The following is a 27,267-nucleotide window of genomic DNA, read 5'->3' as shown; positions in this document are numbered from 1 at the left end:
ATTTAAACTTAAAAACTGGTAACTTGATTAGCATTCAAATTCAAATTGAAAAACTACATAAATACGTGTACACGAAACAAGTTAATTTTTATTGTTTATATACCCTGTAATCAATGAGTCCTTGATGGTATGTAAACCCTCTGATAAATAGGAAAATATACCATATACATTTCAAGTATAACATAAATTTTAATTATGATTATCATCATTATCAAATCATGGTAAAAAAGATGAATAAAGCTAAGTCGTATTCGTCTAAATACAGTATAAAAAGAGTACTCAATAGCTTTTTAAGCTGACTCTAATTGACATTAAAAAATAAAAATTACACCTATTACATTTTGCTTAAAAATTTTACTATGATATACGTATCAGTGTATGAACATGTCGTTATAATCATAAAATCTCTCACATATTTTAATTTTATCCGCACAGCAAAATGATTATCAGGTTCCGGAACCAGTCATATTCTGCAAAGGATTTCACAGCATGTTCCCTTTTTTCTCTCTCTCTCACTCGCTTGCTCTCTTGCTCTCTATTTCTAGGCTGAGTAAATGAGCAGCTGGCCTTAGTGGATTTTGACTCTCAGTCTTTTGGTGGCTTTCAACGTTGTCGGTTGTCGTCAATTTCGTGGCCATTTGATTTGAGGCTGATTCCCGCTGCTGCTGCTCCTGTTGTTGTTATTGTTGTTGTTGTTGTTTGTAACTGCTGTTGTTGCCGCTGCTACTTTGCGTTGCACGTCGTTGTCGTCGCGCCCGCCACCAGCCCCACACCCAACAGAACGTGCCGCGAACGAACGCGTGTGTCTGCCTAGGCTATCTCTGTGCCTCCGACTCCGCCACAGCCTGTGTCCGTGAGTGCGTCTCTATATGTTTGTGTGTGTGTAAGCAAATGTTGAAAGCAGCATGGCCAGCAAAGACAGCACAAAAAAACGTTGCATACTTTTGGGCGCACTGAATAATGATTTTTGTGTGCCCGCTGCGTGTGTGAAAAATAAAAGCCCAAATAAAAATCCAAAAAAAAAATGTAGTGTAAATTGAATTTTCGTTAATTGAAAACCCACAAAAAAATAAGAGAAATTAAATGTGTGACAAGGCAAAGAAAAATCCAATAATTACAAGTGCTTAATGAAAATTGAAAGCAACGAATCAAATTGAATCAAAATCGAAATCGGAAAAGGAAAATGAAAATATGCAGGCAGCCAAAACGACTTCGCTGAAATACAAATCTGACATTGGCAGCAGCAGGCACGCACACACATTCATATTCACATACACATACACAGACACACAAAGTTCACACTCATACACACACATACACACAGGCAGAGGCGACAACAGCCTGCGTCTTATGCCCGAATTTTGGCCGATGAATGAACTGACATAAAACTTGACGAGCAAAGTCAGAGAAGCGCAAGCACACCCACTACCCACACACACACACACACACCCACAAGCACACACACACACAGTCAACATTTAAAAGCATATAAAAAGGCCGTTTCGTAGATTTCTGTGTGCCCTTGTCAAAGAAATAGAAATATCGTAGTAGAAACTTGCCATTTTTGGAACGTGCCGCGCATTTCGCCACAGCTACAAATAAAATACAACAACAAAAAAAGGTGGGTCAAGTGCGAAAAGAAAAAACTAATAAAAACTAGGAAAATGGTAAAACGAAAATAAAAATGTATAAAATTTTATTTAACTAGTTGTATACACGAAATGTGGACACCCACAATAGAATTCATAGCATGCTTTGCAGCGTTCACATTGGGCAAAGCCCAAAAATAGAGCAACGATTACATGGCACACACACACACACACACACACACACACACACTCACACATACTCATCTAGACACATAGATGTACACATGTGCATACATATGCAGAACAGCATAAATCATTATGTTTTGGACAGCTAAAATTGTAGCCAAATGTCAATATAACACTTTCAAGTAGCGCTGCCAAAGAGTGTGTGAAGAGGTGCAAAGAGAAAAGGAGTGGAATGTGTGAGAGAGTTGCTTGGGGAGCAGGCTAAGCGGCAGTTGTACATACATACAGTGGAGCTCAACTTATTTGACCAACTACTCTAATATATTACAAATTTTAAATGAATTTAAATTTTATTGTAATGAATATATAAACAAAAATTTTAAATTAATTTAATTTCAATTTTTTATATTATATAAAAACAAAGCACAGTTAAAAATTAATTGGACCAAATAAGCTGAGAGCCACTGTACATACATACATATGTACATAGGCCAGCCCAACGTGTTTTCTAACAAACAAAATGCTTACACACACACACACATGTATATATATGAAAGTACAGGAAGTTACAGGCGGGAGTGTGAGGTGGAAAATGAGGTTTGGGGCAACGACAGGCAAACTCCTGTCTGCAGCTATTTCACTTCCTTGAAATCCTTTGCCCAACAGCAACAACATCAACAACTGCCTCTCTTCCAATCTCTCTCTCTCACTCTCTGCCTACACTTATTTGCTTTTGACTCTCTCGTTCACGTTCATGCTTTCCCTCTCTCTCTCTCTCTTCGTCTCTCTCTACGCAGCCGCTCGAGCTGCTGTTTAGTTCCAGTTTACAGTTCATATGAACGCATGGTTCATGGTTCCCAGTTCCCCAAACCTCGCTCAGGTGCTTGCCTTTTTGTTTATTTTTAGTTGCTATCATAGTATCTTTCAAGGGCTTATGGCAGGGGGACCCTTTTCCCTGTAAAACTTAAGACTATCCAGATCAAAACATCAAATAACAAATAAATTTCAAGCTCTTCATCATTTATTGCTTAAAGGTTATTGAGTATGAATTTCAACTGTGGCAGTTTTAGAACTAATTCAGTTATAAAAAATGGTTTGTTTTCCCCAAAAGTCATGAATGAAATATTTCAATAATTAAAGTTATCAAAATATGATTTTAAATGTTAAAAAACTGCTTGATATGAATACATTTTAAATGAATTCATTATTACTTTGTTTAATATAAGTTATATTAAACATAGCTTAATTTTACAATATTGTTGTAATTGAAAGTTAATTTATGGCAGTCGACTCGAAATGTCTTCCTCTCAGAAACTTACGACCAGCAACACTTTAAAAAATAGAGATAATAACAAAATTTATTCGCCCCTCTCCTTCGCTGGTAGCTTCTACACACATACACACATTCGCACACTCGCCACTTATGTGTGCAATTAAATTGCATTTAGGCAACGGGCATTATTAATAGTAGTTAAGATTGCCTCGGGGTGCAGGCAAAGAGATCGAATATTGGGGCACAACCAGAATTCGAAATGAAATGAAACTAGTTCAAGGTCGTTCGCGTGCTGCACATGCAGTAATCAAATGTACGGCTAAACGAGGTTGTTGCACCGCCCGCTTGGGGGTCGCCCACTTGGCAATGGTAGAGGGATTGAGTCGACCGAGCTCGCTTTAAAATAGAAACGTGGTCAGCCATTCGGGTTCAACTGAAATCCTCGCATCCACGTCTGCGTCCACATTTAATGACCATGTTTATGTAGAGTGAAACAAAAGCCAAACGAAGATTTCTAACAAAACTGAGGTAGGATGAGGGAGGGGCCGGGAGTGAGTTGGCTCTGGGACTGTGGGGATTGCGTGTCGCGGCATTTGCGTCCATGACATGACGAGGTACCCTTTATGGGGCTCACGTGTCGGGGGAGCTTAGAGTCGGGAAGGCCTTTTTTCAAAAGCAACCTACACAGCAACTGAGGTGTTCATTTCAGAACGAGAGAGAGACGCGCATAAACACACATTAAACAATGATATGCATAGCTCACACTCACACAAACACATACACACACACACACACACTTATACTAGCATACAAAGCTCGCTAAATATCCCACTAGGAGCTTACGTAAGCGACACCAGCTGCGCTCGAAAGCTGCCTATAATTATTTCAAAACACCTTTATTCGGGATTTAACAAGTGCGGGCGTTGTACATGAAAGAGAAAGATTGGAGTGAGAGTAAGAGAGTGTGAAAGCGCGTGAAAGGGAAATGAGTCCCTAATAGATCTGTCATGACTTGTTTATAAGCACCCCCTTCTCACCATATTCTGCGTTAAGGGAATAGGTCATAATCATTTAATTTTAGTACTTGAATTAAATATTAAATATTTATAAAATACGTATTAAGAATACACTGAGAATAGACATAGTAACGAATCAAATTGTCCCTGAAGTAACTGAGCAAAACTCACAGACTCAAAAGACAAATATATTAGAGAAAATCAAATTTTATAGCTTAGAATAAAAATTAGTATACAAAACATTTTGAGATATTCTTAAATGGAATATGTTTGACTCTTTATTTTCCTTTTATTTGGGGGTGATTCAAGAATAGAGAATACTAAGGTTATATGATCCTGAATTTAACATTTATGTTCAGCTCATTTTATTTTGGATAACTCTTTTAATTCCCCCACAACAGCATTACTGTATTTAGCAAATTTTAAATAAACAATAAAATCGTCTTGGAAAATACGAAAATGACATATTAATTTTTTTATTCAGCCGATAGATATATATTAAATATTTAGTCTACATAATAATATCCAACGAAGGTATTTTAATTGAAAACTTCCTAAGAAAAATAACTGTTGCGTAGCTCGCGCATTCTCGGTGTTAGAGCGGGCTGAATACGGTTGTCATTTCGGGGATTATCGAAATGTGTCAAAACAAATTTGTTCAACTTGTCAGTCGGATGTTCGGCTTTTCGGCTTTGAGTCGATGGTCTTTGCTGTGGCGTGCGATAATACTCAGTAGGTCGCCGACTTGGATACAACTCACACATATTCTGAAAACAAATTAATTAATTAAAGCTGTATCTCACTTACAAATCAACTTACCAGTAGATTATTCATATTGGCTTTAATGTATTTAACTTAATTAATTTGAATTTTTCTGTGAGAATTTTAAATTAGCTCATAAAGATTGGGCAGTCCAAATTGTATAATTCTGAATAATTAAAAAATATTTCGTCTGGAAAATAAAGATTTGAATATCCCAGATAACTTGATATTGCCTATCATATAACGACTCTCTCTTTGCTTAAATTCTCAGTTAACTCACTAAAAGATATTCAGATGTTAAATGAATTACAAAAATTGTCAAATTAATTACCAATAAAAGCTAAATTAAAAGTTAAGGGAGAATCGGAATTAACAATTAATTGCTTTCCATAAAAATAACTCTATCAAATGAGATTTGAAACTTCTTACCCACATTCGCTGGATATTTAAAAACCCTGTAAATGTTTTCCTCTGCAAAGAGAAACAGTAGCTCTTTTATGAGTTCAGAATGAATACGACTATTGGCCTGAATTGACCCTCACTTGCTTACCCTATTCTCCCCCTTCTTTTTACACTGGTCGTGCTCATTTGGCACCATCGAAAGCGATGTCGCATTAATTACACAGTCGCTGTAATTATTATGGAAGAAGGAAGAAAGAAAGAATTATGCATTAAGCGAAATGTTGGCAATTGCATTTGCTGTGACAGAAACCAAAATAAAAGAAATGAAAAAAAAAACACGCACAAAAGTATGCTGCATTTTAATTGAATTGAAAAAATTGGCGCGACCCGGAATCGTCATCGGAAACGGAAGCCTATGAAGTCAGCAGAAGTGTAAGGTATCAAACGGTTACCCCAATGACTGTTCTGCATGTCTGCTAATGAAATATTCATTCGTAATCGATAATTCCGCACAGAGTTGAAGCGGCCAATGTGGCGGCATAATAAGCACGACAGCACAAATCCGACAGCAACTGGCTGCTTAGCTTCCCTCTCTCTTTTCCCGTCTCCTACATCATGCCACTGGCGCATTGAGCGTCGCCATTGAGAATGCCATCGAATTGAGGACGAGAGTCAAGTTGTCTGCAGGCCGCTGTCTGCTGTCTGTTGTCTGTTGTCCGCTGGACGATCTAACGGCCCCAAACAAAATAAAATTCCAATATTTTAGCTAAAATTTATACTCAACTTTCAGGGCAAAAGTAGCTGCGCGGCCGCATAAATCGCGCTGTTCCATAGCATTTTATGCTGCCTCATTGGACTCATGCCGCATCGGTAATAAGTGGCGCGTCTGCTGCCCCAGGTCAGGTCATCATTATCGAGGCCATAAACTGATACTTAAATGCAATTCCTTTCAAAACTGCAATTCAAATGATCGATACTCTAAAAATTTGAATTAATTAAAGAAATTTTATTTTATTGTTTTACTTTTTAAATATTTAAATGATATAAACAAAAATTTACTTTAATTTCTTACTTTAAAAATAAAATGCATGATTGATAAACTTTCTTATAAACTTGACCAAATTTTGAATATTTTTAATATATTATGAGAGCAAATCACAAAATTGTTTAAAGACTGTGAATTAAATACAATTATTAATTCTTGTAAAAATAATTAATTTACGGATTTTAAATGAGAAAAAGATTGAAAAAAACATTAGTTAATTGGATTAATTTTAGAGATTCTAAGGTGCAGATTTCCAGCCAGTTCTTTGGAAGAAGAATTTTATGAATATACATAAAAGATAAATTAAACAGAATAAAATAATTCACATTTAAGTCCATATATGGAAATATTGAAAACTAGACAATTATTTCTAGATATTAAATTGCATACTGTACAATGCTTTTGTTATTTGAAAAATAATTTATCGAGTGAAAGCCGTGCCCAAGTCAAACCACTTGGAAATTCTATTAAAAGTTATTTGCAGTGCAACACACAGTCCATTGAATGCAACAAAAGCAGATGGTCGAGTGGCCAAGTACTCAGTATGCATATGATGTATCTATGCTTATGTAATATAAAGCCATGAGGAGTTCTTGTAATATAGGGAAAAGGGGGAGGCAAGAAGGGAAGCGCCAAGGCATTGTCTATGCATGTTCATAAATAGGAAATGCAGCAAAAGTTGGCACCTCCATCAGAAGCCAAGCCAACCCCAATCCCAAACTGAATCATAGTTCAAGCCGTGAGGGGGATTGACAATAAATTTGCATACGAGGCACTTCCGTTGGTTGCCGCGTCAGGCTTGGTTTTAGTCAGGAAGCCAAGTCGAAATAGGTTTATATGCAGATGAGCATAATTGATTTCAAATGGGTTCCAAGAGCGATTGGGAGTGGCAGAAGGAAGAGATGCATTCATTGTTTGCCGTTGAAGAGCTTAATGCCATAAGCACCAGATATATACAGATAGATAGCACAGGTCCAGGAAAGGGGACTGAATGTTGAAGATGATGTGCTGAAAGCAGATTCCACTCATTAGCTACTTGAAGCTAGCTGCAGCTTAATTCGGCTCAGTTGCAGATATGCAGCGATAACAGCCTTAGATAAGCACGAACGAGAGAGAGAGAGAGAGAGAGAGAGAGGAAGAGGGGGAAGCTGCCTCAACCTCGCGAGCAAACTGGAGCAAGGACAACGTCGGCAGCAGCAGCAGCAACAGCAACAACAACTTCATATATAAAAATAACACGAACGCGAGCACAAATGGTTACATTGCCTGTCGACTCACAAAGAGAAAGAGAGAGTGAGAGTGGAATACACAGAGAGATAGAGAGAGAGACAGAGAGAGTGAAGCAATGAAGACATATGTGCAGTGAGGCAGGTGTCTGTGGCATCTCCACTTGCCTCTATCCGCAGGTTAACTGGCCAGCTGCAGTTTTCTGATTGTTGTCCTGCTGCTAGTGACGAGTCCTTGTCCTGCAATAACAATGGCAACAACAACGACATCCACCTTCATATATGTCCTGATTATGACAACTCAAGGAAATGCAGCCTGGCTTCTGGCATCAGCTTTACATGGCCATGGAGTTGTTTTCATGCAACTATCACACACACACACACACTAACATTTGCTCTGGTGTCTTTGTTAATTGCCCGGCTGTGACATAAGAATATTCTTTTGGAATAAACATAGTGCAATTTGCAGGATCAGCTTAAATTACAGACAGGGAAATCAATTTGATATCATTTTCAGTTCCCTATTTGCGTATCGCAGTCCTAATCAACCATAATTAAATTGACTACACTTATTAAAAAAAATGTTTTAAAATCAAGATTTTGGTCTCAAAACTACGAATTGTGTAGTAATAAATGCGTCGGAATATAAAATTCGTATATTAAGAAAACACATCTTGGATTTAAGAACATATCAAATAAGCCTAAGCTCATATATTAAGAATAAATTTTCTTGAAATTAAATTTAAGAAAAATACAAAAAATTAAAAATGTTTTTAAATATATCATTTTTTTTAAATTGTTATTTACAGAGATTTTATTTATTTTTTTTTTATTTTGTTTTAATTTGTTACGAGTGGGACTCGAACCGGCATCTATTACTAACCAGAGCGCCATGGGGCCCACCATTTGTTTTATATGAAATAGTACATATTTATACTTTCCAAACAATTTAAAATTTGTATTCTTGCATTACGAACATTGATTTTTTAGATGAATATTCTTTAAATTAGTAATATGGTCTTAAAATGTTATTATTTTAAGAACAAAATATTTAAGATTAATGTTCTTGATTTTAGAAGTTTGTCTTTTTTTCAGTGTATATAAAAAGTATGAAATGCACAGACTGACCTCAAAATTTGATTTACTTGTGATATAACACTGTTAAGATAGTTCATAAATAATATATACATATGTGCTTTCGCCAATAGACTTTTACCTCGTATTTTTAATTTCAATATATCGAACTAAATAAAATTATTACCAAAATTTTCGTAATAAGACTAATTCTTTTTAGGCATGTTTAAGCAGTAATCCTTTGTTGCACGGCGATTCGTTTTGGCATTCGCACTACGCTTCAGATCATCCACTATAAAAACTCCTCCATTCAATTGCAAGTACTTGGCCTTCAAGTGCTTTGCCACAAAGTCAATGACATCCTGAGGCTCTAATTGGGCTCCCAGTTTCTTGACAACAGCAGCAGCTGCTTCGTCTCCATGGAGAGGATTCAAAATACCAAAAACACAAGCTTCAGAGACCTCGGGCATTTGGGTGATTACCTTTTCTATATCTTGCGGATAATACTTCATATTCTTGTACTTGAGCATATTATTTATGCGATCCACAATGAAGAGAAATCCATCTTCATCAACGTAGCCCAAATCTCCTGAGTGATACCACAAATTATTGTCGCGCATTTTGCGAGTTTCTTCAGGGTTTCCGTAGTACCCGGCCCAATATCTCCCGGTGTACAAACACACTTCACCCACCTCATTGGGACCGACAGATTCTCCCTGCTCATTTAGTATTTTTAATTTGCTACCGTCCATTAGACGTCCAACTGAATTGGGCTTCTGATCGAAGTAAAAATTTGATAATCCTGGTCCACCCAATTCGGTAAAAGTGTATCCGAAAATGAAGTGACATTTCGGGGATAGTCGACGGCGAATGCTCTGTTGAACTTCGATGGAACAGGCATCACCTCCGGCAAAAAAGTAAAGCACGCTGTCCAGACAATCTCCCTCAAATTCGGGACAATTAACAATCTGTGCCATATGGGCAGGAACTTGCCCCATACAAGTCACCTTGTATTTTTTAACAAGTCGCAATATATCTATAGGATCGAAGGTTTTGTCCGATATTATCCGTAGAACGCTACGTATTCCAGTTGAAATGGTTGTCAAAAACCCTGTCCACCAGTCCAAAGTGCTTTGTGTATAAACCACATCGGAGATGGATGCAAATCTATAATATAGAAGTAGTAGTAAAAAGCAAAAGACAAAGATAATGCAATTGTTGCAATTCAACTTACGGAAAAATTTGTGCCAATATGGAACTATTGGGAATAGTCACAGCTTTTGGAGTTGCTGCTGTTGTGCCTGAAGAGCAAAGTATGGCCAAAGTTTGATTGTTTCCTTGCTCCAGACGCACCGGCTGGAAGTTCTCTCCAACGGGGGTGGTAAGGACCTCTTCAATACTAATGGAACCCTCCTTGTGATTCCGCATGGTCACAATCTTCACATTCAACTTGTGTGTTGCAGCTTTCACTTTCTCATATTCATCGCCATCGCAAAAGATAATCTTGGGTTTCGTGGTGTCAAAGAGTTTTTCAATCGTTTCCTGTTCGTAATTTATGTTGAGGGAATGAAAGGCCATTCCGTTGAAGAAGCAACCATAGGCGACAGCAAATATGTGTGTGGTGTTTCTAGCGATAATCCCAACTATATCCGACTGCTGTAGTTTCAAGTTCCTCAAGTAGCTGGCCACGCGTTTGGAATTCAAGAAAAGTTCCTCACGAGTCAGGACGGTGTTTTCGGTATCAGAAATCTTTGAAAAGGATATGAGCAAGTAAGGATCACAGAAATGTTATGTGTATACACGCAACTGACCTGCGCTGTTAACTTTGGATGACGTTGCATTTCGTGGAATGTGATTTCGCCTATTGACAGATCTGTTGAGAAATATGGGGGCTCATCCTTACCACTCCATATTTTATGGTCGGCATTGTAGTTGATCTCCGGAGTGTACTTCATTCTAATGTTCTATGATGAATACCTTTGAAACAAATGCTGAAATTATTCCACAAATTTTTGCTTTTTATAGTCCGCTTGCAAGTCAATAATGTGAATTTTGTTATCTGTTATTAATTACACTCAATTATAAAATTATTACTTAATTGGTCCACAGTCGTTTTAGATTATCTTATCTCTGATCAATTTTACCACTTAAGATTAAATGTATTATAATACAAAAAAAAAAATTTATGAAAATATGTAAAGTTTGAAACGCCCTATTTTTCGATCGACTAGGGGAACCGCATCAACAATATTATCTGTAGATACAAATGAGCTGGAACTTATTTAAGCTAAGTCACAAAATGTAATATCAGAATTTATTAAAAGTATGCAAGCTAATACCTTTGCCGTCTCTCAGACAACAATACAAAATTCCAATAGTTTGCACAAACTTCAAGCTTTTTAAAGAACTTACTTACTATGGCAAATGCTAAGAGTAGAAAATATTAAAAAATATTTGGTTAACTTAATTGCATATTCTATCAGATTGGTTACGATGTCTCGTAAAACAAAAAAGTTTTTCATACAAAGACTTGATTTTCGACCGAATGCTTCAAGGGTGATATATGAAAAAAGAAACAAGCTTGATCTGTCTGCAATATAGAGGAATCCACATACCAAGTTTAGTGTCACTAGTATTATAATTGTTCTGATAATTTGGATATGAAATTTTGTTTGTCGATTTTTAGGCGTTAAAGTGGGCGTGGCCAAATTCTGAAGCAAACTTGATCTGCTTTCAATATAGAGGAACCTACACACCAAGTTTGGTGTCCCTAGCTCTTATAGTGTCTGAGATCAAGGCGCTCATACAGACGGACTGACAGACGGACATTGCTATATCGACTCAGCTATTGATGCTGATCAAGAAGATATATATGGGGTCTGCCACGCCTCCTTCTGCCTGTTACGCACATATTCCTCAAGACAAACCCAATAGACCCCTGTACTTTTTTTAAGTACGGGGTCTAAAAAGTCGACTGACAAGAGCAATTTAAAAACACAAAGACGAATCTGATAAAATAAAATTTTTTATTGATAATTTTTAATTGATCGTTTGCGGATTTCTATGTTTATGGTCACCAATGAAATTTTAAATGTTACTAGCATAATTTGTGGTCGCCTGTTCAGTTCGCCGCCTTCTTATACTATATACAGTACTTAGGCCCTTGATTTTTTGCAAAAACTAGCTTGCTCACAGCCAACTCGCTTTTAATTGACCTTTTTTTTTATTTTCAAATTGGCCATATAAAGTATATTGAGTCTTGAGTATATAAACTCAATCTTTATCGTATTTACCAGCGTATCAAACAGAAACGAATATCGGCTCTAGTTATGGTTTCGGTTATGTTCGCATTTGGATACACACTAGACTTTAACCCCGTGTAGACGAAATTTATTGGATTTTATTGTATCAAAATATAATACATAAATAACATTTATATTAGCACGGATTTCTTTATAAGACTAGTTCTTTTAGCCATGTTTAAGTAATCCTTTGTTGCACGGCGATTCGTTTTGGCATTCGCACTACGCTTCAGATCATCCACTATAAAACTCCTCCATTCAATTGCAAGTACTTGGCCTTCAAGTGCTTTGCCACAAAGTCAATGACATCCTGAGGCTCTAATTGGGCTCCCAGTTTCTTGACAACAGCAGCAGCTGCTTCGTCTCCATGGAGAGGATTCAAAATACCAAAAACACAAACTTCAGAGATCTCGGGCATTTGGGTGATTACCTTTTCTATATCTTGCGGATAATACATCATGTTCTGGTACCTGAGCATATCCTTCTTGCGATCCACAATGAAGAGAAATCCATCCTCATCAACGTAGCCCAAATCTCCTGTGTGATACCACAAACTATTGTCTCGCATTTTGCGAGTTTCTTCAGGGTTTCCGTAGTACCCGGCCCAATATCTCCCGGTGTACAAACACACCTCACCAACCTCATTGGGACCTACAGATTCTTCCCGCTCATTTTGTATTTTCAATTTGCTACCGTCCATTGGGCGTCCCACTGAATTAGGCTTCTGATCGAAGTAAAAATTCAAAAATCCCAGTCCTCCCAACTCGGTTAAAGTATATCCGAAATAAAAGCCACATTTCGGGGAAAGGCGACGGCGGATGCTTTGTTGAATTTCAATGGAGCACGCAGCACCTCCATAAAAAAAATGGAGCAAGCTGTCCAGGCAATCGGCTTTGAATTCGGGGCAGTTAACCATCTGTGCCATATGGTTGGGAACTTGAGCCATACAAGTCACTTTGTATTTGTCCACAAGTCGCAAGATATCGATAGGATCAAAAGCTTTATCCGATATTATGCGTAGGGCGCTACGTATTCCAGATGCAATGGTTATAGTTAACCCTGTCAACCAGTCTAGGGTACTATGTGCATAAAACACATCAGAGGTGGTTACAAATCTAGAATATAGAAGAAGACGTAATCAGAAAAAGAACGATAGTAGAATTGCTGAATATCAACTTACGAACCACAATTTGCCAATATAGGACTATTGGGAATAGTCACTGCCTTGGGAGTTCCTGTCGTGCCTGAAGAGCAAAGTATGGCTAAAGTTTGATTATTTCCTTGTTCCAGCCGTGCTGGTTGGAAGTACTCTTTAACGGGGGTGGTAAGGACCTCTTCAATACTAATGGAACCCTCCTTGTGATTCCGCATGGTCACAATCTTCACATTCAACTTGTGTGTTGCAGCTTTCACTTTCTCATATTCATCGCCATCGCAAAAGATAATCTTGGGTTTCGTGGTGTCAAAGAGTTTTTCAATCGTTTCCTGTTCGTAATTTATGTTGAGGGAATGAAAGGCCATTCCGTTGAAGAAGCAACCATAGGCGACAGCAAATATGTGTGTGGTGTTTCTAGCGATAATCCCAACTATATCCGACTGCTGTAGTTTCAAGTTCCTCAAGTAGCTGGCCACGCGTTTGGAATTCAAGAAAAGTTCCTCACGAGTCAGGACGGTGTTTTCGGTATCAGAAATCTTTGAAAAGGATATGAGCAAGTAAGGATCACAGAAATGTTATGTGTATACACGCAACTGACCTGCGCTGTTAACTTTGGATGACGTTGCATTTCGTGGAAAATGATTTCGCCTATTGAAAGATCTGTTGAAAAATATGGGGGCTCATCCTTACCACTCCATATCTTTTGGTCGGCATTGTAGTTGATCTCCGGAGTGTACTTCATTCTAATGTTCTATGATGAATACCTTTGAAACAAATGCTGAAATTATTCCACAAATTTTTGCTTTTTATAGTCCGCTTGCATGGCAATAATGTGAATTTTGTTATCTGTTATTAATTACACTCAATTATAAAAATTTGACTTAATTGGGTGCACAGTCATTTTATATTTTCTTATCTCTAATAAATTTTACCACGTAAGATTAAATGTATTATAATACAAAAAAAAAAAATTTATGAAAATATGTGAAGCTTGAAACGTCTAATTTTTCGGATTAATATTTGAAGTCGCTACGATCGACTAGCGGAACCGCATCATCAATATTATCTTTAGATTCAAATGAGCTGGAACTTTTTGCGCAGTTTACGGAAAACCAAACAACCATTATTATATTTAAGCTAAATAATTTAAGTCACAAAATTTAATATCAGAATTTATTAAAAGTATGCAAGCTAATACCTTTGCCGTCTCTTAAACAACAATACCAAATTCCTATAGTGTGCACAAATATCAAGTTTTTTAAAGAACTTACTTACTATGGCAAATATTAAGAGTAGAAAATATTAAAAAATATTTGGTTAACTTAATTGCATATTCTATCAGATTGGTTACGATGTCTCCTAAAACAAAAAAGTTTTTCATACAAAGACTTGATTTTCGTCAATTCGGTCCTATGACAGCTATATGATATAGTGGTCCGATTTGAACAAATTTCGGTAAGGATGTATAAGACTAACTTAAATGCATATTGTATAAGTTTGGTTATGATATCTCATAAAACAAAAAAATTTCACATACAAAGACTTGATTTTCGCCCAATTGTTTCTATGGGCGTTATATGATATAGTGGTCCGATCGAAAAAAGAAACAAGTTTCATCTGCCTGCAATATAGAGGAATCTACATACCAAGTTTGGTGTCACTAGTATTTTAATTGTTCTTATAATTTGGATATGAAATTTTGTGCGTCGATTTTTAGGCTGTAGAGGAACCTACACACCAAGTTTGGTGTCCCTGGCTCTTATAGTGTCTGAGGTCTAGGCGCTTATACAGACGGACAGACAGACGGACATTGCTATATCGACTCAGCTATTGATGCTGATCAAGAAGATATATATAGGGTCTGCCACGCCTCCTTCTGCCTGTTACGCACATATTCTTTAAGACAAACCCAATAGACCCCTGTACTTTTTTTAAGTACGGGGTCTAAAAAGTCGACTGACAAGAGCAATTTAAAAACACAAAGACGAATCTGATAAAATAAAATTTTTTATTGATAATTTTTATTGATCATTTTTAATTGATCGTTTGCGAATTTCTATGCTTATGGTCACCAATGAAATTTTAAATGTTACTAGCATAATTTGTGGTCGCCTGTTCAGTTCGCCGCCTTCTTATACTATATACAGTACTTAGGCCCTTGATTTTTTGCAAAAACTAGCTTGCTCACAGCCAACTCGCTTTTAATTGACCTTTTTTTTTATTTTCAAATTGGCCATATAAAGTATATTGAGTCTTGAGTATATAAACTCAATCTTTATCGTATTTACCAGCGTATCAAACAGAAACGAATATCGGCTCTAGTTATGGTTTCGGTTATGTTCGCATTTGGATACACACTAGACTTTAACCCCGTGTAGACGAAATTTATTGGATTTTATTGTATCAAAATATAATACATAAATAACATTTATATTAGCACGGATTTCTTTATAAGACTAGTTCTTTTTAGCCATGTTTAAGCAGTAATCCTTTGTTGCACGGCGATTCGTTTTGGCATTCGCACTACGCTTCAGATCATCCACTATAAAAACTCCTCCATTCAATTGCAAGTACTTGGCCTTCAAGTGCTTTGCCACAAAGTCAATGACATCCTGAGGCTCTAATTGGGCTCCCAGTTTCTTGACAACAGCAGCAGCTGCTTCGTCTCCATGGAGAGGATTCAAAATACCAAAAACACAAACTTCAGAGATCTCGGGCATTTGGGTGATTACCTTTTCTATGTCTTGAGGATAATACATGATGTTCTCATACTTAAGCATATCCTTTTTGCGATTCACAATGAAGAGAAATCCATCCTCATCAACGTAGCCCAAATCTCCTGTGTGATACCACAAATTATTGTCGCGCATTTTGCGAGTTTCTTCAGGGTTTCCGTAGTACCCGGCCCAATATCTCCCGGTGTACAAACACACCTCACCAACCTCATTGGGACCTACAGATTCTTCCCGCTCATTTTGTATTTTCAATTTGCTACCGTCCGTTGGGCGTCCCACTGAATTAGGCTTCTGATCGAAGTACAAATTTAAGAATCCTAACCCACCTATCTCGGTTAAACTATATGTGGAATAGAAGCCACATTTCGGGGAAAGTCGACGGCGAATGCTCTGTTGAATTTCGATGGAACAGGCAGCACCTCCATAAAAAAAATAAAGCAAGCTGTCCAGACAATCCCCTTCAAATTCAGGACAATTCGCCATCTGTGCCATATGGGTAGGAACTTGAACCATTAAAGTCACCTTGTATTTTTTTACAAGTAGCAATATATCCTTAGGCTCAAAATTTTTATCCGATATTATGCGTAGAGCACTACGAATTCCAGATAAAATGGTTGTCAAAAGACCTGTCATCCAATCCAAAGTACTATGTGTATAAAACACATCAGAGATAGACACGAAGCTATAATATAGAAGTAGTAGTAGACAGGAGAAGTGCGATTATAGAATTTCCGAAGCTCCACTTACGGACAAAAATTTGCCAATATGGGACTATTGGGAATAGTCACTGCCTTGGGAGTTCCTGTCGTGCCTGAAGAGCAAAGTATGGCCAAAGTTTGATTATTTCCTTGTTCCAGCCGTGCCGGTTGGAAGTACTCTTCAACGGGGGTGGTAAGGACCTCTTCAATACTAATGGAACCCTCCTTGTGATTCCGCATGGTCACAATCTTCACATTCAACTTGTGTGTTGCAGCTTTCACTTTCTCATATTCATCGCCATCGCAAAAGATAATCTTGGGTTTCGTGGTGTCAAAGAGTTTTTCAATCGTTTCCTGTTCGTAATTTATGTTGAGGGAATGAAAGGCCATTCCGTTGAAGAAGCAACCATAGGCGACAGCAAATATGTGTGTGGTGTTTCTAGCGATAATCCCAACTATATCCGACTGCTGTAGTTTCAAGTTCCTCAAGTAGCTGGCCACGCGTTTGGAATTCAAGAAAAGTTCCTCACGAGTCAGGACGGTGTTTTCGGTATCAGAAATCTTTGAAAAGGATATGAGCAAGTAAGGATCACAGAAATGTTATGTGTATACACGCAACTGACCTGCGCTGTTAACTTTGGATGACGTTGCATTTCGTGGAACGTGATTTCGCCTATTGACAGATCTGTTGAGAAATATGCAGGAGCATCCTTACCACTCCATATTTTATGGTCGGCATTGTAGTTGATCTCCGGAGTGTACTTCATTCTAATATTCTATGTTGAATACCTTTTAGCAAATGCTGTAACTGTCGCCAAAAGGTTTGCTTTTTATAGTACGATTATTTTATTATCAAATAATAACACTCAATTAAAAAAATTGGAACTTTATTGGGTCCACAGTCGCTTATGATATCGATCTTATCTCTGACAAATTTAACACAAAGGTTCAAACGTTTGTTAAATGTAAAACGTAAGTAAATGGTTTTATGACAAAGGCATTCAAATCATCCAAATGAAATGTGAGTGTTCCTGAAAGGTAAAATATCTAATGAATGATGATGAATTTTCGATCGCTACAATCGACTAGCAAAACATTCGTAATTATTAAATTGTTATATGCAGGAAATTTTGAAATGTTTTTTATTGTAAGCATTTTTATTTTAAAATAAACTTTACTTAATTGATTAAAATACAACGATTATAATCAATAATTATTGAAAGCAACTGAATACAGATTCAGGAGCACCAGCAATAAGTTGAAGCGACAAGAGGGTTCGAAATGGGTAAAGTATCACTATAACTGATGGCACCTTTTAACCTATTGCAGAAGCAGACGACAAATTAACAACAACAAAGACGAAGAAGAAGCAGCAAAGAGAGTACAGAAAGAAAGAGAAGAAGCAAAGCCGTTGGAGGCATCCAATTTTGCACGCCCAGGAGACGCAACGGTGATGTGGGACACATCCCGCAACGGGCAATGCAACAACCCCAACGTTATATACCGTCTGTATCTGATCTATATGGCACGGACGAGATAGAACTGCTGCTGGACGAGATACGTGAGCTGGAGCTGGAGCCGGTCTGCTGTCAGCTGGAAGATGAGCAGGACTTTGAAATAGCTGGCAGCAGGGCCGGCGAGCTCTCGCTATCACTCGAATCGCCATTGGGCACTTGCACCTCATGGGATTCCCATGCCAACTACAAACAGCAACAACAAACGCCGCTGCCATGGGGCGTTGCCCTACACTGTGATCCGCAACACTTGAAAACGCCTACAGGGATTGTGCGCATACTACTGGTGGTAAGATATCCCATCCCATCCCATCCCATCGTATCCCATATTATCCACCACCCAGAGCAATTATCTTATCTTTTTTATTATTATCATTTTCTAGTTATCCTCGGCCGTCTGTCTGGCCTGCGAATGCTCCGCGGGCACCGTACAGGTTGGCCTCTTTCTACTGCCACTCATCGGACGCCTGAGGCTGATGGTCTTCTGTGCGCTCTTCTCGCTACTGATCACATGCCTCATGATCTTTCTCGATATATCGCATATAGCGCTAATGTTTCCATTCAACTGGACGAAAGTGGTAAGGACTAAAAAAACAGATGAAAAATTTATGCAAAGAGCGATATTTTTATAAAAATAATTAATTTTATAAAAATTATAAACTCTAACAGCTCAAAAGCAACCTAAAAGCAATTGTTGGTGTTTCTGAAGCAACCATTGCTTTGAAATGTCCAAAAAATTGTTGAGAGACTTGACAAACTATTATATTTATTGAATTGAAATAATTTATTTTTTAAATTGAATTAAAATGCATAACATAAATTATTAAATTTGAAAATATGTGCGAAAATATTAATTCTCTAACATTTAAGGAAAATTTTATTTAAAAACTCTAGAGATTTCTGGAGCATACTTGAATATATGTTAATATTTGTATTACTCTAAATCAAATCTGTTTATATTTTTTGCACAGAATACGTGGATGTACCTGAGCATTGGTTTAATATTTATTTTGAGCTCCACTCTGCTCGTCCACATGGTGCTGTATGCCACGGAGTACACATGGGTATCCAAGCACTCAAAGGACACGCTGCTGGCAACAGGCGTAAGAAGGCTTACAGTAGTTTGGTTGAATATATTATAAAACATTAAAGGTTCCCCTATTTTCTACTTCAGCTGATTGGTTATATTTGCGCGTTGGAGGCGCTACTACTGTCGGGTATCCACTCGTGGCCCTGGTCCCAATATCGGCAAGTGCCCGACGATGCCAGCGAACTGTTCATTGAGGATCGCGAAATGACGCCGATGAGTCCCATCAATAGCACCGATCTACAGCTACAGCCTGAGACAGGTCATAGCCTGGCGCCGTATCAGCACAGCAGCCAATCCAATGGCAATGCAACGGCGCCCGATGCATATAACCAACAACAACAACAATCGTCCTATAATCAAAAGCCTTATATACCTGGTAAGCAATATAGAGTGCTCGACTATTAGATTACATGTGCTCAGACTTGAGTTACTCTTATGTTCTTATATTCTCGCATACATATCCATACATAAACGAAGGCATTTTCAAGCCTTTGAAGTAATTGAATAATAAAACAAGCAGAAAAGCTGTAGGCGAGACCCCGACTATAGGAATAACAGTTTCATACTTTAAGGAGCTTGTAGTTATACCAAAAAAAAAAATTATTGCTGCCGTTCTATTTTACCAATCATATCGGGATTAATTAGGATGACAGAGATTAATAATAGATAACATTAAAAACCAAAAAAGAAAAACCTTATATCCTAAAAATTGTGGTATTAATCATTTTCGCAATTTGCGAGGGCTTGAGAAAAACTTAAAACAAACTTGGAGTTTTTAAAAGTCTGTTTTATGGTGTATGATATCTAGTTGCTCTTACAGACGTACACAAGGACTTGGATATATTTTTAGGGACGCAGATGTCTCGTTCTCCCTGTTACATACAATTCAACGGCTACTATATACCCTATTACTTATTTTTATGTAAGGGGTATACAGTTTGATATTCCTAATAACGTATTGATTTTCTTTTACATATCCTTTCAGCCAAAAGACCCAATGAGCTGAACCAGCGTCCAACATTGGGTCACACACAATCCGCACGCATTAAACCGAATCAGCGTTATCGCGAGGGCTATCATTACCAACCGGTTGCGTCAACGTCCCGCCAGAGTCCCACGTTCGTCGTAGGCGATGATATGGGTGCCGGTCCATCCACGTCCCGTTCCAATGATAATTCTAGTGCGTGATACTTTTTATTCCTCAACCATCACAAGAAATTTATATGATAAAAACAAAAAGATAACAAATTTTGTCCACTAAAAAATTTCAGCGATAGATAAAGTTGAGGTTGCATTTTGGTCAAAACAAAAAAAAAAAAACAAAACAAAAACAAATTGTTGATTAGTTTAAACATAAAAGCAAAACGAGAAGTTGGAAAAAAAACATAAGAAAAAACAAAACCGCAAGCAACAACAATAATTAATTTAATATCTGTGTGTGTGTGTATTAAACAAGGTAAATTATGAGCAGAACTTTAAAGAATTTAAAACCAAGATGAACAAATTGTATGACAAAAAGAAAAGAACAAGAAATTAAGCTAAAAGTATAACAACAAATTGTCGCTAGGACTCGAAACTTGAAACAACAATTGGTTAGTTGTACAAAATTAAGTGTTAGTCGGCCACGAAACTGGGCTAAAATAAACCAAACAAAATTATAATTGGCAACGCTTGGAGCCAATTGCACAAAAAGCGATTCACAAATTTTTGACAATTCGAATGCAAAATTCAAAAGGGAAAAGAAAACCAAACGAGGGATATAATTATGAAGAGAAAGGCAAGAGAGGAACGCATACAATGAGCATGAAAATGGAAATCAACTTGTTATAAACGTAGTTTTGCTTATTTTTTAATAAAAACAACAATTCAAGAAAAACAACAAGAGAAAACCAAAGGAATATAGTTACTAACAAATTACTTCTTTTTAATTTTAAATTCAAAAATGCAGGGTATTCAAATAATTTACAACTCGAGGGGGGAGGGTCTATTTCAATCCCAGATCCTTTTCAACGGTGTGCGCGCACATGGACATCATTTCATCCTTCACTTTCAAGAAATTCTCCACAGCCCTCGGCTTGGCCTCTGGCCAGGCAGCAAGATCACGATAGATGGGTCGGCAGAACTTCATGCGGAAATTCGAGTTGGCAAACTTGATAATCTCGTCCAGACGTTGAATAAGGCGTGCACGTATAATCAAACGATTAATGCGGAAGCGCAACTCTGCGTTCTTCGACTGCTTCAGATTGTATGTGCTTTCCAAAAGATCAATCTTTTGCTCATTCAATTCAACAATGTCCTTGGTTTCAATTAGTTTACCCAAAAATGCAATCTGCTGATGTACGGAAATGGGTTTTTTTATGTCCGGATTGTTGGTCAATTGATCGACGGTCTTGGTGCTCCACAGATTCGACAGATCCTTGATGACATTTGCTAGGGATTCATCAAACCTAAAGTAGCATTTCATATATATATTTTGTTAAATATGAATTAAATTTCAAAGTGGACTTACTTGGGTATAATAGGTGGCATTCCCTCACCATTGAGCCACAGATCCCAGTCGACAGCGGTCAGTTTATCCTTCTGCTCCGAGTCCTTGAAATAATCGTAAAGGGCGCCCTTAAAGTCATCTGTTTCAATTGATTTGTAGGCAAACTTCTTCAGATAATCGCGTAGGAAAGGCTCAAAGACGGCGGCACCGCCAAACAAATCCTCCAGATAGCGCAGGAATGTGGAGCCCTTCATATAAGGCACCGAGGAGAAGGCATCATCGGGTCCACAGTTACTCAAATCGACAACCAGTTTGGTCAGCTCGGGTGTCCCCGAAAGTTGGCAACGCAACTGCAAGGATCAACTTGGACTTGGCATAATTTAGGCTTTTATTTTTGGAGTTTACTTACACACTCCTGCAGGTCGATTAGGTTGCTAAGCATCTTGAAGTCCAGCTCCTTGTCGCCCTGCATGCGTCCCACAATCTTGGACTCGACAAACACTGTAAAGCCTTCGTTCAGCCAGAAGTGCTCGAAGTTCTTGTTAGTCACCAGATTGCCCGTCCAGCTGTGCGCAATCTCATGGGCCACCACATCGGCCAGCGACTTGTCGCCCGCCAGCAGAGTTGGTGTGACAAAAGTCAAGCAAGGATTCTCCATGCCGCCATAAGGGAAGGAGGGCGGCATCACCAGCAAATCGTATTGCTTCCATACGTATGGACCACATATATCCGAGGCTGTCTTCAGCATGGTGGATGTTTCCGAAAACTCCTCGGCACAGGCATCGACAATACCCTCCTCAGCCCATACATTTGAGTTCTCACCCAATGGACGCGACACGAGCTTGCCAATGGCAATGGCGACCAAATAAGCTGGGATTGGCACCGATTGCTTAAAGTGCGTCTTGCCCGATTCCTTCTTGTCAATCACAGCACTCATCAAGGCGGTCAGTTCTGTGGGATGCTCAATAATAGCATCATAGCTAAACTTGACGGCGGGCGTGTCCTGGCAAGGCATCACAGATCGGGCATGAATGGACTGACATTGTGAGAACATGTACGGATGCTGTTTACCCAGCGTCTGGGCGGGTTTTAGCCATTGCAGGCCACTAGCATTGCTTGCTGTCTCATAATCAATGCGTACGTTCAGGCTGCGATCAAGATAAAGATATCAGTGAGTGTTATTTACAGTAATCATAAAGATTAGCTAAACTTATCGCCTGCTTGCTTACCTGCCCTTTGCGGTGCCAGCTGGCAGCTCCAGAGTCAACTTCTGGCCAATGTCGGCCACGGGATCGCTGATGAAGTAATTGATGGGCACTTCAGAGCCGCCAGCCAGCAACGTGGCATTCTTCACCTCAATATCACGCACATCCAGCAGCTAGAGAAGAAATTATCAAATAAACTGATCGATCCAACTGTTGACTACTCACAATCTTATCCAGATTGCTGGACAGCACGTTGAATCTGTGCTGGACACTGCCGCGCAACTTGGTGTCTGCAAAGTCCACTTTCCAATTGATGGCACTGTGCTCCGTGGTTACCAACTCCGACTGCGAATAGGAGCTAGGATCAACCTTACCCAAACGACCCATTTTGCGTTGTTGTACAGAATATACCGGTATCAGTTGCGATTGAAGGAGCTCTGACTGCAGGCGTCGTGTTGTGCACAAGCTTCGTCTGAAGACTGAAAACAACAGGGGAAAGTTTTGTGTTTTAATACTTTACTTTATTTAAAAGCTTTTTTTAAACTTAACACAAAACCCGCGATAAGATTAGGCGGAACGCCTTATCACAAATGCAACTGCAGAAATGGCAAAAGCCTCACCAGATGTTTGTAATAAATTGAAGATGCAGGCGAAATGATCACACGCCCAAAAAATGTGTGAGTGTTGCAAAAACTAATTGAGAAAATTATTGCAACTCACTGACGACTCCGGCTATTTATTTTGCAAGTGTCAAGTAGACCGAGCGTTGCCCATCTAGTAAATATTTCCGATATATTCGTTTTACTTAAAAAATAAGTAAATTTCCAAAAAAAGGTATTCTGAAATTATGTATTATTTTTGAGTAGAATTTTTTTAATTTCTGTTAGATTTTTCTTGATTTTTGTATATATATTTTTTTTTAGAATTCAATTTTCTAGCTTCTCTTCCCAAGGACTGAAGAGCTTCAAGCTTCCATTAAAATGTTTACCTTAATATAGTCTAATTTCGAATTTTAAATTATCATCCAATTTATTGTTACGAACTGCTTGTCACTCTGTGGGCCGCGCCGGCTGGCTCATCGGTTCTCAGGGTAGAGTCCCATCCCTGGCCCGCAGTCCGAACAATCGATTACACCATCGATACACAAACTGCTGTGGCGAACGGAACTACACAACACTACAACAAAAGACGACGGAAATCCACAACATAAACAACAAAACCTGCAATCAACAACAAAACGGTAAGTAAACAAACAAACATTCACAAAACCTAACACTGATCCACCTCTCGTCCAAACAGGATCCCGGTTCCGGACCCAGGCGTACCCGCCCTGCCTGAGATTACACCACTCCGTCATCTCCCTCATGTTGGCCACCGAATGGACCTACTTCATCCTGTGTTGGCCATCGTGTTTCTCCCTCCCCCCTACAGCAATAATTATACGGACATTTTCATCATCAGGTAAGTATTATATTCTTCACGTGATTCTTCTCCATAATTAACATCTTATCTTAACTTCTATTTACATGTATGTACATTTCTTAATTTCCAAACCAAACACAGACGAGGAACAGAATGAGATCACCAGAAGGAAGCGACCAAAGAAAGTTGCCTTTAACGTTATCAGACACAATGCGGCGGAGACGCCGAGGGAATCATATAAATATATGTATATATGATATGTACACGTACATCGGTAAGTATCGTGTTATTGCAAAAAATAAATAATTGTGAATGTAATAATATGAATTGTAAATCGCTTAAAAGTACCTTGCCTTCCTAAAGAGCTCTTTGGGTTAGTGAAGGGGCGATATTAATGTGTGTTAATTGTTATATTTAAGTGTATACATATACGTATATAATAGTGTGTGTTTCCAAATATGTAATTTAGTGTCTTGTTCCTATTCTGTTGTGTTTCAATTTATACAGATATTATTTTTATTTACTTTACTTTACTCTTTCCTTTATTTTACTTTACTTTAATTTTAATTATTAATTAATTTAATTATATTATTATTTAATTTTATATAAGTTTTAATATAAGTATTTTTACGTTTTAATTTTATAATTTCATTTAATGTTCGACTTGTGTGTTTTTATGTACGACGTTCTTAAAATTTTTTTTAATTAGCGAAATGCTCTAATAAATCTTCATCATTTTTAAACAAAAAGAACAGCGGCATTGAATTTCTTAAACGGCACAGGGGCAGAAAAGGTTGGTATATTGCAGCTCTTCAACTTCAAAATCTTTCCAAACATGTGGTGGAGCAATCGGAACTGACTCACTTGTACGATGTGACAACGGCTGCTCCCTGCGGTTCCCTTGGACGAATTGATGTCAATAGACGCCTCCACAGATTCCCAACGACGACCAGAGTTTCCCCTCCGGGTTGAAACGTTTACAAAAATCAGCCGGTCTTTCGCTTTAGAGGCCACACGCCACAAAGGTTTTGCAACGGCACGAAATTTTGTTGATCTGGCACAGACAGTGGAGCACTCAATTATTGACCTCAAGCAGATCTGGGGCAGCACATGCGGAGCACGATGTCGGTCGAAGCTCCAAACGTCGTCTGACACGGCACAATTTCTGGCGAGGCACAAGTTTGGTCCGCAGCACCCAGCGAGCACAAATGTGTTGACTGTAACACCAAATTAGGCACACACGCTGGTGCAGCACAAGGCACGACTCTCCTCAAAAGGAAACTGTGTGCCTGTCGAAGGCAACCGCTCTTCTTCGCCGATCGAATCGAACTCTCTCGAATTTTTCTGTCAACCTCGTGGTCTCCTAAAATTCTTCCTATTCCTCTATTTTCCCTTTCCTTTCCAATCCCAAAACTCGCCGTTACTGCAAAAAACAAAAGGCATCGTCTCTCTTTATGATCTAAAATTTAGGGTCGCCACCCCTTTCACATGTAATTTACCGCCAATACCTATCGATAACTATATCTTTTAAATACATAACAAAGTATATCGACAGAGCCGATAATAAAGGAAAATACAAATAACAATAAACATCGAGCTGGCACAAACGATAAAACATGAACATAACATTATTAATATTTAATTGTATTTTTGGCGTTTTTAATTTGCAATATCTATCAGTGATGGGCGACAATATCGAATGCCGGCTATCGCAAGTGTCAAGAGCGTATCGATACATCGATAGTTTTAGTGACATTTGCAAATTTAAAAATACCTTTTTTTTTTGTAAATTTGACAAACATAAAAAAAGTAAAAAAATAAAACTTTAAATATAAACTTTTTTTAAATGCAAAATGAACATGTAAGTAATTTTCGTTGTCTTAATTTACATGACATGTTGACGCACCCTGTGTTTAAAAAGCGTTTTTTTTTTAAATATCAATTTTTATATTTGACTTAACAATACTTGAAGGCGTGCTTAACGCAACACATAATCCTTAGGATACTCCATAATGGCGGGGAAATTTTCCAGTGTTTCCTTGTCAATGTGATCGAGACGCTGAGGCACTGTGCGCGGTGTGCGTATCTGATTCGTAACATTTGCCAGAATCTCCTCAGGCACTTTGTCATCGGCAAAGAGATGCAATCTCTGCATGGTGTGTCTACGCTGCAGGTTTCCATCCATTGAATTGTACACAGCTTTCTTCATGACCATGGTGGGGTCCTTGTTGTGCAGCTGCCAGGCCAGTGTCCAGGATGCGCCACCTGGATAGCCAGTGTGATGGAAATAGACACGCTTAACCCACTCATCGCCCGGCAGCGCTATCTCCTTTGTGTTGATCAGCACCACATGGTCGCCACAGTCATCTGCAAATAATGTTTGGGTTTACTTTTGATTGGAGCATATGGCATTAAGCTAACCTAGTCTTGCTACTGCTTGAGAAATCTTCAGAATCTTCTTTTAACTCCGACCGACCGACCGGCAAATACTTCACAACAACAACAAAGACACTCGCGGCGCTTGTGACGTAACGAGCGCAAAGTTTTTGACGAATTTCCGCGCGTTTTCACTTAAAACTATTATAATGAAACTCAGCTTTGGTTTCAACTTACTCATTGGATGGTATATGGGCTTGTGTAGGCCCATCAGATGTGTTTTGACCAGGCGAGCGGACTCAAAAGGGTTTTGCCAGGTGCAATCATAAATGTGCCAAGTCCGCGCAAATGTGGCCCATTGCTGCAAGCAAACGTACATTTATCCATAAACATAGCCACTGAAATGAACGTTTACTTAAATACAGACCTGTACACGCTTAGCTATCGACATGCTTGTTTCAGTTAAACTAAAATTAATTTGAGCAGCCGAAACAAGCAACTTATAAAATTATTTATGTTTCTGTAACGCGAAGTTGGCTGTGCGCAATTTTTGACTCGCGTGAAGTTAGCTGTGCGCAATAACCAACTCACTTGAAGTTGGCTGCGCTTCAAGTGAAATTTTATTCAAATGGCAGCACTAGCAGTCATACCAAGTGGGTGCGCGCACATATTTAAAAATTGAAAATTAATAAAATGACAAGAACGCAG

At 38.3% G+C, this 27,267-nt stretch overlaps 7 protein-coding genes across 7 annotated transcripts; 1 reads left to right on the top strand and 6 right to left on the bottom strand.

The window, feature by feature from the left end:
• The first annotated feature begins 597 nt into the window (after nt 1–597).
• Nucleotides 598–20,422, top strand: LOC117779938. The gene is made up of 6 exons (XM_034616292.1): nt 598–1,621; nt 17,794–18,267; nt 18,362–18,556; nt 18,950–19,081; nt 19,153–19,444; nt 20,054–20,422. The coding sequence occupies exons 2-6, from the start codon at nt 17,944–17,946 to the stop codon at nt 20,254–20,256; spliced, it is 1,146 nt and encodes a 381-aa protein (XP_034472183.1). The 5' UTR covers nt 598–1,621; nt 17,794–17,943; the 3' UTR covers nt 20,257–20,422.
• On the bottom strand, nt 4,507–4,978 carry LOC117779941. The gene is made up of 2 exons (XM_034616295.1): nt 4,884–4,978; nt 4,507–4,831 (listed from the first exon to the last, which is right to left on the bottom strand). Exons 1-2 carry the CDS (start codon nt 4,896–4,898, stop codon nt 4,619–4,621), a joined length of 228 nt encoding a protein of 75 aa, XP_034472186.1. The 5' UTR covers nt 4,899–4,978; the 3' UTR covers nt 4,507–4,618.
• LOC117779932 (4-coumarate--CoA ligase 2-like) lies at nt 8,724–10,550 on the bottom strand. The gene is made up of 3 exons (XM_034616285.1): nt 10,385–10,550; nt 9,808–10,322; nt 8,724–9,740 (listed from the first exon to the last, which is right to left on the bottom strand). The coding sequence occupies exons 1-3, from the start codon at nt 10,526–10,528 to the stop codon at nt 8,780–8,782; spliced, it is 1,620 nt and encodes a 539-aa protein (XP_034472176.1). The 5' UTR covers nt 10,529–10,550; the 3' UTR covers nt 8,724–8,779.
• Nucleotides 11,942–13,795, bottom strand: LOC117779936 (4-coumarate--CoA ligase 1-like). The gene is made up of 3 exons (XM_034616288.1): nt 13,630–13,795; nt 13,056–13,567; nt 11,942–12,990 (listed from the first exon to the last, which is right to left on the bottom strand). Exons 1-3 carry the CDS (start codon nt 13,771–13,773, stop codon nt 12,117–12,119), a joined length of 1,530 nt encoding a protein of 509 aa, XP_034472179.1. The 5' UTR covers nt 13,774–13,795; the 3' UTR covers nt 11,942–12,116.
• On the bottom strand, nt 15,395–17,266 carry LOC117779933 (4-coumarate--CoA ligase 2-like). The gene is made up of 3 exons (XM_034616286.1): nt 17,088–17,266; nt 16,514–17,025; nt 15,395–16,448 (listed from the first exon to the last, which is right to left on the bottom strand). The coding sequence occupies exons 1-3, from the start codon at nt 17,229–17,231 to the stop codon at nt 15,488–15,490; spliced, it is 1,617 nt and encodes a 538-aa protein (XP_034472177.1). The 5' UTR covers nt 17,232–17,266; the 3' UTR covers nt 15,395–15,487.
• Nucleotides 20,423–20,966: 544 nt separating the features above from the next.
• On the bottom strand, nt 20,967–23,521 carry LOC117779931 (leukotriene A-4 hydrolase). The gene is made up of 6 exons (XM_034616284.1): nt 23,382–23,521; nt 22,987–23,240; nt 22,786–22,934; nt 21,966–22,704; nt 21,578–21,906; nt 20,967–21,515 (listed from the first exon to the last, which is right to left on the bottom strand). Exons 2-6 carry the CDS (start codon nt 23,146–23,148, stop codon nt 21,053–21,055), a joined length of 1,842 nt encoding a protein of 613 aa, XP_034472175.1. The 5' UTR covers nt 23,149–23,240; nt 23,382–23,521; the 3' UTR covers nt 20,967–21,052.
• A 2,577-nt stretch (nt 23,522–26,098) lies between these two features.
• On the bottom strand, nt 26,099–27,129 carry LOC117779939 (39S ribosomal protein L13, mitochondrial). Its single transcript, XM_034616293.1, has 3 exons — nt 26,987–27,129; nt 26,797–26,920; nt 26,099–26,550 (listed from the first exon to the last, which is right to left on the bottom strand). Exons 1-3 carry the CDS (start codon nt 27,008–27,010, stop codon nt 26,162–26,164), a joined length of 537 nt encoding a protein of 178 aa, XP_034472184.1. The 5' UTR covers nt 27,011–27,129; the 3' UTR covers nt 26,099–26,161.
• Between the last annotated feature and the right edge of the window lie 138 nt (nt 27,130–27,267).

This window comes from Drosophila innubila (genome assembly GCF_004354385.1).
Source record: "Drosophila innubila isolate TH190305 chromosome 2L unlocalized genomic scaffold, UK_Dinn_1.0 4_B_2L, whole genome shotgun sequence".
NCBI classification, from domain to species: Eukaryota; Metazoa; Arthropoda; class Insecta; order Diptera; family Drosophilidae; genus Drosophila; species Drosophila innubila.
Note: the sequence above shows the minus strand (reverse complement) of the source record. Positions and strands in the feature narration are given on the sequence as shown.